Source organism: Stomoxys calcitrans, chromosome 3, assembly GCF_963082655.1.
Source record: "Stomoxys calcitrans chromosome 3, idStoCalc2.1, whole genome shotgun sequence".
NCBI classification, from domain to species: domain Eukaryota; kingdom Metazoa; phylum Arthropoda; class Insecta; order Diptera; family Muscidae; genus Stomoxys; species Stomoxys calcitrans.
In genome coordinates this window covers 109525752-109536852 of record NC_081554.1, presented here as the reverse complement: position 1 = coordinate 109536852, position 11101 = coordinate 109525752, and the positions used below count along the sequence as shown (strand labels likewise).

General features: G+C 35.1%; 1 protein-coding gene and 1 long non-coding RNA gene across 3 annotated transcripts; both read right to left on the bottom strand.

Moving 5' to 3' along the window:
• Positions 1-2771: 2771 nt before the first annotated feature.
• On the bottom strand, positions 2772-4498 carry LOC131995754 (uncharacterized). Its single transcript, XM_059364743.1, has 2 exons — positions 4129-4498; positions 2772-3983 (listed from the first exon to the last, which is right to left on the bottom strand). The coding sequence occupies exons 1-2, from the start codon at positions 4186-4188 to the stop codon at positions 3717-3719; spliced, it is 327 nt and encodes a 108-aa protein (XP_059220726.1). The 5' UTR covers positions 4189-4498; the 3' UTR covers positions 2772-3716.
• Positions 4499-4695: 197 nt separating this feature from the next.
• On the bottom strand, positions 4696-10899 carry LOC106091128 (uncharacterized). 2 transcript variants are annotated; one of them, XR_009397603.1, is made up of 2 exons: positions 10245-10899; positions 4696-7477 (listed from the first exon to the last, which is right to left on the bottom strand). It is a non-coding gene; the product is annotated as an uncharacterized LOC106091128 (long non-coding RNA). The 2 variants fall into 2 exon arrangements; XR_009397604.1 differs by lacking the exon at positions 10245-10899 and adding an exon at positions 8518-8571.
• Positions 10900-11101: the final 202 nt, after the last annotated feature.

The window sequence follows — 11101 nt, the reverse complement described above, 5'->3', positions numbered from 1 at the left end:
TTTACACATGGCTTCTTTCCACTTCTCAGAGTTCTCAGAATTCAGTGCTTCGGAGATGGTTTGAGGGTTTTCTACAATCTTATTAAGCATTTCCACATTTTCAACATCTCTTTTCGATCTAAGCACTCGGTCCGACTTTGGTATAACACGTTTATGATTTTTTTCCTTATTTACGACCGAAAATTCGTCCATATCCGTGTCATCGTCCATTTCATTTGGGGTACTTGCCTCTAAGTTGATATTATCTGCGAAATCTCTTCTTGAAACATTACTAGAGGAAGGAAGATTGGATGAAGATGCTTCTGATTGAGCGTTGTCAGTTTCTTGTCCAAGTTCAAAATTGGATTGCTTCAAAATTTCAGTACAAAACATTTCAGGTTTGTTCGACTTATCTGGTATTTTTTCGAAACATTCTTCGAAAAATATGACGTCTCTTGCAATTTGAATTTTTCTTGATTTTGGATCATATAAACGAAATCCCTTGGTCGAATCTGCGTAGCCAACAAACTTCAGTTTAACTCCTTTCGGCATAAACTTTCTTCCCTTCGATTGGGGTCCTTTGCCTAAAACAATAGCATCACAGCCAAAAGTTTTCCAATGAGACACCGATGGTTTTCTACCATTCCATAGCTCATACGGAGTAACGTCACCAAGAACTTTAGTCGGAGCTCTGTTTCTTATATAAACCGCGGTATTGACTGCTTCACCCCACAAACTTTGAGGTAAACTAGACGTTTCCAGCATGCACCTGGCCATCTCCACAAGGGTCCTATTTGCTCTCTCAGCAACACCATTTTGCTGAGGGGTATAAGGCACAGTGGTCTGATGAACAATACCTTTCTTAGCAAAATACTCCTGAAATTTGGCATTCACAAATTCTTTTCCGTTGTCGCTCCGAACAACTTTGATCTGGCGGTCCGTCTGCTTTTCCACAGTTGCCGCAAAATTTTCGAAAACTTCGAAAGCTTCAGATTTCTTTTTCAAGAAAATACAGAAATTTTACGGGAAAAATCATCTATAACGGTCATGAAATATAAGGATCCGCCTACAGAGTGAATATCCATAGGCCCGCATATATCCATATGCAATAATTCCAAGACATCTTTTGTTTGTATAGTCGGGTAAGCTTTAAATGGTTTCGCAGCAATTTTACACATTCCACATGTGACACAATCAATGCTATTTGGAACTTTTAAGTCCAATCCTTTCACCATGTTTTTTGATACCAATTTTCCCATGTCATGCATATTTAGGTGACCAAATCTATTATGCCACTTTTGCACTGCGTCCTTATCGATAGCTACATTCACACTCTGAACAGCATTATTTATGTTTACCTTGGCTATAAACATGTCTTCTACCAATTCGGCTGTCATAATTTGCAGGTTATCTTTGCTCCTTATTAATGCTCCATTTCCGTTAAACATTACGGTATTACCGGCCTTGATGATTTTGGTGATGGATAGAAAATTTGAATGAAGTTGTGGTACATACCATACATTATGTAACGTAATTGTTGATTTTGACGTCTGCAACTTTATGTCTCCAATTCCTTCAGCAAATATGCTTTCGCCAGATGCCAACATTATTTGCTGTCTTGACTGTTTCAATGAAACGAATAAATCCTTGCTTCGGCACATATGCGATGTTGCACCACTATCCAGAATCCATGATGTGGCAATGTCGGTTCCATTATCATTCATCGAAAATGCAAAATCATTCCTTTTCTTCTCAATGTCTCCACTTTTGCACTGGGATCGGATATGACCCATTTTACCGCAACGGAAACATTTCATACTCCCGACGTTAGTTTTCTTTTCATTATAGTTGGGTTTTGAGCGTTGCACATTCTTACCAGAGTTTTGATTGCTACCATGACTAGAATGCTTGAAATGCTTTTTGTTACCGTTCCTTGCAGTAAAAACAGTTTCACCATGGTCCACATTCTTATCACCTTGTCGATTCTCTTCCTCCAATATCTTGGAAATCAAATTTTCATACGTAGGCAAGTTGTCTCTACTTTCAATAGCAATTACAAATCCTTCCATTTCATACGGAAGACTACACAGCAACAAAATTGTTAACAAGTCATCATCGTAGAACAAAATTCATTTATCTGCACTGAAAATTTCTCACCACTTCTGAACTTGAATCGAACCAATTTCTTGAACAATTTCACTTTTCTGGATGCAGTATCAACCTTGTAGAGTGAGTTTAGGACGTTCCAGGCTTCCTTTCCAGTTGTACAATTTTTAATGTGAATTAATTCACTCGCCTTCAAGGAGAGAGTTATTGTCGCTAACGCTTTCCTGTCATTATTTATCCAAATCGCCTTGGCAGCCTCTTCCACAGGACGCTCATTCTCAATAGTATTCCATAAATCCATGGTTATCAATAAGCTCTTTATTTGGATACACCACGTTCCATAGTTTTCGCCATTAAGTTTTTTAATACTAGCAAGAGAATTTGCCATTTTGTCCGTTTTGCCCAATTAACAGAATTAACAAAACACAATTTGAAAACCGCGAAATCTGGGCCCATAACCTTTGTTAGTTATGGATTAGATACGATGTATTCTTATCCACGCAGTAGAAGTAACGTAAGTTCGACAGCCTTCAAATAAAAACCCGTGGTGTTGAATTTTATACATAAAACGTTTATTTAAAATCTAAGCGACTATATTGAAAGGGGTAACAAAAACGACTGACAAGAAAGTAATGTTGAACAAACCAAAATACTGAAAACACATTTCCAGAAAATGCAAAGCCAGCTATGATGAAAATATAAACTTCTTAATAGTAAAAAGAATGCAAAGCCTATTGTGATGAAAACATTAACATAGTAATAACAAACATAAGAATGCAAAGCCTACTATGGTAAAACAAAAAAACAGTACTAAGTATTTGAATTGAAAACTACAACAATTTCCATACAGTTGCAATAACTTGTTTAGATCAGCCTCGAGTCTTTGCGGAGTGTAATTGCAAGGCACATAAATTGATCCAATTAAAAATCTACCACGGGTGTCATCATTTGCCAACTCTATTTGTGCCAGCGCAGTTATTATCCCGACGTCATTCAAAAATATTCGATTATATTGTATCGTATTTCTAATAGCAATACCAACGCCGACTGAACAGTTATTATAAATGAAATTGTATCCATCTAATTTTGCTTTTCTATTTCCTTTCAGGTGACATTCCTGAATGAAGCCAAAGTCTATTTTATTCCGATGCAGTCAGTTTTTAAGGTCGATTTAATAGGCGCAAAAATTCGATTTTGGCCTCTGTTTTCGGCATATTTGAATACTCAGATAAAAATATGTTGATCTCTTGCTCCAGAGTCAACTCTTCAGGTTCCAGAAATAGAGAAGCTAATTTCAAGAATTGGTCGATGACAGGTGGTCTCTGTTGCTGAACAGTGTTCTGTGCAGGACGTGAATTAAAAAGGTTGGAAATGTGTGGCCAGGAGTTATCGCAGACAAGCCTACCGCCCTAGTGACATTGTTCCTAGCAAGAGATTTCTCCTCAATTGCCTTGGCTATTCTTTGCTGACGGGCAGCAACATGTTTCTGATACGCTGGACATCCCCGCCAGTTCACCGGGTGTCCCACCTCACCACAATTGGTACAATATGGATCTGACGAATCCTCCTTAGTGCGTTGACACTCCCCAGGATCGTGAGTCTTATCGCATTTGATGCACTTGTACTTCGAATTACAGTTCTTTGCAATGTTCCCCGCGCCGGCATTGTATTTCAGAATCTTTTCTCCTCGGCTTTTCCCAGGAGACTATTTGACTTTGTAGGCCCCTAATACCAGAGATATCGGACAGGCCCTTATCAGGAAATAAGGATACCAAGAAAAGGCCAGTATTATTGTTTCTTTGAGTTTTATAGATTGTAACATTTGTCTCAGTGTTCGGGACAATTTCATCCAATTCTTCCTTTATATCCTTTATTTCAGTACTAGCTGAGAGACCCCGCTAAAATAAAGGAAGGCTGTTTCAATTCCTTTGGTGTGAATGAGTAAGAATGAATGCCCTTTTCCCTCAAAAGGGCCATCATTGATGAGTGAACGGACGGATCAGCGAAAAATATCTTACTTTTATTCTTATTCATATTCTTTACCTTGAATTTGAATTTAGGTATGGTTTCCCTTAATTGACTCCTTAAGGGAAGCCATACCATACCAAGCGCCTTGATGTTAACGTTGAAAATTAAAATTGGTGGACACCATTTTGGTTTGGTTTCAGCGTCGTTGTTGTTGTTGTTTTTATTGCCATCGTTGGCCTGGGTGTCTTCATTTGCTGCAGTAGATGTCGATGCAAAATCCACTTGGGAAAGTACACTTAGAATGCCAAATGGGTTGTCGTCCGTCTGCTTATGTCTCTTTAATCTTTCCCGAAGATCGGGGATTTCAATGTCGCTTTGATTCGCTGCAATCTCCTTATGCTGCCTCTTGGTTGCATTTATTTGCGCGCTCAGGTTGTTTGTATTTTCTCACCTTTTGAAATGTCTTGAGATGTTGAAGTCTCCTCCTCCGCTACATCAAAGTCCATGTCCAATGGTAACAAGCCAGACATCTTATTTGCAAAAATTTGCACTTTAGATGCCTGTTAAATTAGTGCTTTTCCGAAAAATTTATGAATTATTGAATTTTTCCAAGATAAATAAATAGGCAAATAGGCAGACACATAATGGCGTGATTAGACAATATATTTTTAAAAGTGTTATCCTAAAATAGTGTAAAACAGAAAAAATATGAACAAATGAAATAAGTACATTTCAAACGAAACAAATTTGAGGACATGGAAGAAGGAGGACGGATTTGTGAGTATCTATTTCTGCGTTTTGTTGTGTCCTCTTTTTCACATATGTAATACGAAGAAGTACGAATGCGCCAAATACATGTCTAGTTTCTATTATAGGCAGACACATAATGGCGTGGTTAGACAATATATTTTTAAAAGTGTTATCCTGAAAAAGTATATAGCAGAAAAAAATAGGATGTGAACAAATGAAATAAGTACATTTTAAACGAAAAAAAAAAAAAATAAACGAAAAAAATTTGAGGACGGATTTTGAGGTAGACGGATACTTATAAATATTATTTTATTTGAATATGTTATTATCCCTAAAGAGACTACATTAGCTTGGAAAACGACGCTGATGAAGGAAGATAACAAATGCAGTATTCCTTCATGTTGATCTAGATTTCGTGGTATTGTGCGCAAAATAACTGCTTTAATTAGATTTTTGAACATGTCATAAATTCAAATTATAAAATCTTTAATCAATAATATAAATTCCTTTATAGGTCCGATTTCAGTGAATTTTTTAATTAAATGAAAAAATTTGTTTATTGAACCATGTTTTTAATTTTTTTGTGTAGAAACTCCAACTCCTTCATGAATGACTTTGGTACCTTCAATGTCAGGAAATGCTACCATTGTATATTCTTTGCCCTAAGATATGTTTCTATCAACCTCTCAAGAGTCTTCGGCACAAAGGATGACATACTAATAAGACGAAAACAAAGGAAAATAAACAGCTGATAACCTTTTACTACAAAATACGTCAGTAAAAGGTATTATTAGATTAAGAACATATATAGCTTTGTTCTGTACAGAAACAATTAAAAACTAGGTTCAATTAAGAAATTTGTGGATTGATTGTGGATGAAATATATAGCTTAAAAATAATTATATTTTTTACAATTTTCGTTGTATCTCTTTTAAGACGAGCTCAATAATCGGATTTTTTTTTTGCTATGGAAAAGGAAAACCAAAGATCACCACAAACACCAACCACTATGGGACGCGTTTCGTAATTTGGTTAGAATAACTCATTGGCCATATTAGGTTTGAAGGCTTCTAGGGCCCTACGTTGGTATGTTGTACTTATATCGTATTTATTGTGAAATTAATACAGCGATGTCCTAAATGTAAATGTGACAGTATGTGTGAATACTCTCTTTAATTATTTTTAATTCTCTCATAACGTAAAAAATAATTTCTATGGACTGAATGATTAGTGTTTTGCAAAAGTAAAAATAAAAAAAAAAAAATAAATTACTTTTGTACATCTTCTTAGGGTTTAATCAACAAAAATCATTGTTTTTAAAACAAAAACAGAAAAACGTTGCGTATACCCTTGCGCAGATTTCTTGTCTACACAATTACACTACTCTGCGTGCACCGGACAATTGCCGAACGAAGTAATCTGTTTCAGCAGAGTATTCTGTTCAGTATTTCGAGCGGAATGCTGTCAAATTCAATAAAAAACGTCGGCGAAACATTGACTGAAAACGGGTGGAAAAGTAGTACTCTGTTTAAAGTGAGCAAAATGCAAAAAACTATTATAGTGGCAACACTTGAAACTATTGTCGGCATCATTTTAGTTTGTTTTATAGATTTCAGTGGTTCCCTTTGGGATTAGATTATATTGAGAAAAAATATATAAAATAGAGAAAACAATAAGTGCAGATAAAGAAACGTGTATTGGTATGGGACCAAACACATTTGATAGCGGTCAAATGCCGCTCGCGAAATTATTAAAAATTTCACCGGCTATTTCGAAAGCAGAATAGAATACCAACCCTTAGGAATGAATCACGAACCCTGTCTGAATGATAGTAGGACACATAACATACCGAGTGTACCGTAAACAGCTGAGTACAATTTTTTCTCGCGAAGTGCACTATCTGCCAACGAGTTTTGGTTATATGTGTGTATTATAGTTGAAAACCATAACACACACAAACTACGAAAAATGGCGCGACTAGTAACTTACACAAAATCAGAGTTGCACTAACCACTGTTTTTAACAAATAGTGCACTCTATATTTTGTTGTTGGGCAACTGCCACTATTTGTTAATAAATATATCTTGGTATGATAGTTGTTTTTTGTCATTTGGCCCATCAGAGGAAGTTCTGTCTGATAACAATGACAACGCAGGCAACTGACCCAAGAAGGAAAAACGTTTTTTTCCTTTTGAATGAGAACCAAGCCGGAGGTGATCAAGCGAGAGCAGGATTGAGTCTGAACGAGAGAAAAGAAAAAAACTAAAGCTAAATTCCCAACTAATTTTAATGAACTCAATTACACCCCAATCTTAAAGCTAAATTACGAGCTAATCTGAGAATTGAAATACAACTTAATCTTAAAGATCGCAGTTACAATCCAAGTTTAAAGACTGAATTTCACGCGAAACTTAAAGCTGAACTATAAAAGTGGATTACAAAATACAAAACTGAATTACAAACTAAACTACATCGCGGACTAATCCTAAAGGGAACTAAAAGTAAATTAAACATAAATAAATTAAATCGGCTGATCGGTAACCCAAAGGCTCACCTCCTCGGCACCAGCGTGGGATTCTTCAGAAGGAACTTGCAACCCGCAGTGTCCCAGGTGATTGCTTACGACGCAATATGGTTAATAGGACACATACCTTGGACAGACGGACTAATATATCTGCAAAAAAAAAAAAAAATAAATAAAAGAGAAAGACAAAAGAAATAATTTTTATTTTTTTTATTCATTAGAATTTGAACTTTTTATTATTAGTCTTTTTATTAGAATTTACTTTTAATTATGCAGTTATTTAAAAATAACTGCGAATAACAAAAATGCAAATAAATTTCACAGATATTTTGTTTAATTGAATTTTTGATTTGTTTTCCATATGCCTTGAGAATGAAATAAATAAAAAAATAAAAAATAAAAATAAATTGGAAATAAATAAAAACGATCTTGAAATGTTTATAACGTTTAATGAAGATGATGTCTCTGATTGAGATCATGTAGATCTTACAGTAGAATGGGGTAGAAATATGATAAGATGAAAAGGTAGGCACAGGGCAACAGATTGGACAGTTGCCATGGTACAGCTCTTGCTCCAGAGGGAGGGCTATTCCTCGCCATAAGATGAGGCGAGAAGGCATTCCAACAAGTAGGGGTGGTGCTTCCTCCTTTTAGTTAGCCCTATTAGATAAGTAATTTTCTTTTTCGCGCCAAACATATTTTTTTTTAATAAGTCTGACATGTAAAACTTTTGTTCCCGATAGTGATACGCTTGCACAAGAACCACCCCATCCGGCGAGCACTAGCCGCGCATACGCCAACATGCCAGCACAACAAGTGGTTAGAAAATACATGGAAATCATTGGACCAGGACAGGACAACTCCCTTGGCATATCCATGATTCTGTGTACCTTTGGAAATTTTATTGATGGTTTCGACTGCTAGACAACGGCAACTGCTCTCGCTGATTAGATATAGCATTGACTCATAAAAAAATTTTTAAAATTGGTGTTAATTCTTTGATAATTTTTGATATAGAAATTCGATTTTCTTTTGCATCATTGGAAGTGATTTGTAAACAAGGCATAAATCGAACAAATTTCTAATTGTACGAATTGAATTGTAATTTCATATTAGCTGTGTTTTGTTTATAGTACTATATAGTGCAGTGCAATGAAATTTGTGTGACAACGAAGTTCTGGATAAATTACCAGTGACTTAAGGCTGGTGCAATTTTTTTTGGGAAATATTTCCGAAAATCTTTCTTTTCTTTGACAAGGTTACCACCTATAATTTTTTTGGGTTTCTTTGGTCAAAATGTTGCCATTTACATATAAAAATATTATACCAATCAATTTAACAGCTGCGTGCATGTTTACAAACAAATGTGAGTGTGTGGACCGTACTCAAATTCTTATATGTTGTGTAATTTCAACCACAACCCACCCCTTCCAAATGTAAATGTAATAAACGCAGCTTTTATTTCCAAAAATAATTACATTTTGTAGTATTTTCATTGGTATAAGTAAAGGAATCACAGCTTTCCAAAAGCCTTTGCGAGCACCTTCCACTTGTATCAAAATAATGTTGTAATTGCAATAATGTTTTACATTCAATCAAAAATTTTTCCTGAAATCAGAATTTAACGGAAATTTTATTATTGTTTAACAAGTTTGCAATTTCGATTTATGATAAGCTCAAAAATCCATTTAAATTGCTTATAAACTCAATAAACCATTCATTTGATATTTTCCATTTCTTTTAAAAATGTTTTTACTGTTTTAATAAAAATAAATAATTGGTATTTTTCACACTAATAAAAAACTTTTTATTTCATTGGATTTTAATATGTGGGTTAGGTTAGGTTGAAAAGAGAGTGCAGATATTAATACGCCCCATGACACTATGGACAAACATCTAAGCCAGTAATCGGCTTGTTGTGCGCTCTAAAAATTATAAAATAATCTCTATAAAGAAAACTTTTAGTTAGGAATTTCCTCATTTTGCCGTCCTACCGAATTTTTCGTTGTTCTACAATGTTGCATGTTGCTTCGGGTTAACCAAGTTTATTGACGGCAGTCCTCTGGCCTTCACCGCCAAATCGTCTGCCCTTTAATTTCCTCTTACTGCGTAATAATCCGGCACCCAAACGATGCGGATTATTCCATCCTCAGCGAAGCACTGGTTGTTATTGCCCTTATGGCAATTTTACTGTCACTAAAAATGTTCACACTCGACGTCCTCGCGTTAGCAACACACCACTTCACGCATTCCATGATCGCCCGGATCTCCACCTGCAGGACCGTATTATGGTCAGGCAATCTAAACAGATCTCAGTCCCTGGGTTCTCAATGTAAACCCCCAGGCTCATCTTGTAACGACCCTCATCAAACAGATTCTGTCTCTTTCCCGCGTTTGCTACCTATTGTCTCGGCCATGCTCAGGCCATTGGGGGTGTTCTTGCTAAAAGAGACAAACCTCGGTCAATAAAAAAAGAGTTAATGATGACCATTTTATAACACCGAAATGTAGTTAGGTATGGATGAAGAAATTAAGGTGAAATTCTTTCTTCATCAATAGCCGTTGTCCGCCCTACCTTGCCGACTATCATTTAAATCTGTCAGCAAACATAATCTTTGACCAGACTATTTCATTTACGCGGAAATTATTTAAAACTGCTTAGCAATTCATATCTACTAATTCAAGTTTAATTAGCAAATATATCACATACATTAGTGAACAAAAAAAAAATAATAAAATGGTGGGAAAAATATGTTTTCTAACAAAATTCTTTTAAGTGATATATTGTATGTAAGTATATGATAAGTTAAAAATATTAATAATTAATTAGTGTTAAAAATTTTAGATAGCAAAAGCGAAATTAATTATATGTTAACATTTGTCTCAGTGAATTGTACAAAAATATAGGTATACTCACGGGTTTTACCTCCAAACATTGACAAGCGCTTGTGAATATTGATGAGGGGTCCAAAACCTTTTCTTGAAATATGTAGATGTGACATATAACAAAACGATGTAGTTGGTAAAGTTAATGTATGTAATAACATTAAAGGGCTAAATCAGTTTATAAGATGCAAAAAAAATCCCTTTGAGAAATATTCTGAAAGACCTTTAGTGATGAAAATATTCTGAAAGACCTTTGGTCGATGCTGCAATGTTGATGATTTTGGCTTAAATGTAATTTTACATCAATCAGCTTAGATTTTTGCACAGCTCAGAATTCGAAAATGTCATTTAATCTCTAAAATATAGGGTCTTCCTAAGCGTTGCATTGGTGGTTTTCATTTATACAGGGATATCTTGCAATTATGCCTTAATTTGAATGGAAGTCCTTAGAAACGATGCATGTCACTTATAATAAAAGCAGCATCCGTTGTGCAATTTCTGCATATTAAGTCAAATAATTAGTGGTAACACAAGGGTAAGATAATGTCATTATGGGATTTTCTCTCACAGTCAATGAGTCCTTGTATCTCCTTTTGCAATCGATGGTTTTCATGATAAATAATCTATTAACAGCTACGAGGAAAAACGCCACTCCGAAACGATTGAGTCACACGAAAACAAAATCAAAAATGTTGTAGCCTATTAACTATTTTCTTTTTTAATAAATAAAAATTTACGACTATTCGTTCTGTCGTACTAAAAAATGTTCTTAGAATGAAATGTTTTCAAAAGCAACTACACAAACAGTCAAAAACAAATAAAATATTTGAAATAATGTGAACTACCAAAAAATTACAGTATTTCCTGACACAGTGGAATACTAACCAT

Coding starts and splice junctions, on each gene's coding strand:
- LOC131995754 (XM_059364743.1), bottom strand. CDS start 4,188: ATGGTATGGCTTCCCTTAAGGAGTCAATTAAGGGAAACCATACCTAAA. Junction 3,984..4,128: donor TACCTAAATTCAAATTCAAG/GTAAAGAATATG, acceptor CCTTTATTTTAG/CGGGGTCTCTCAGCTAGTAC.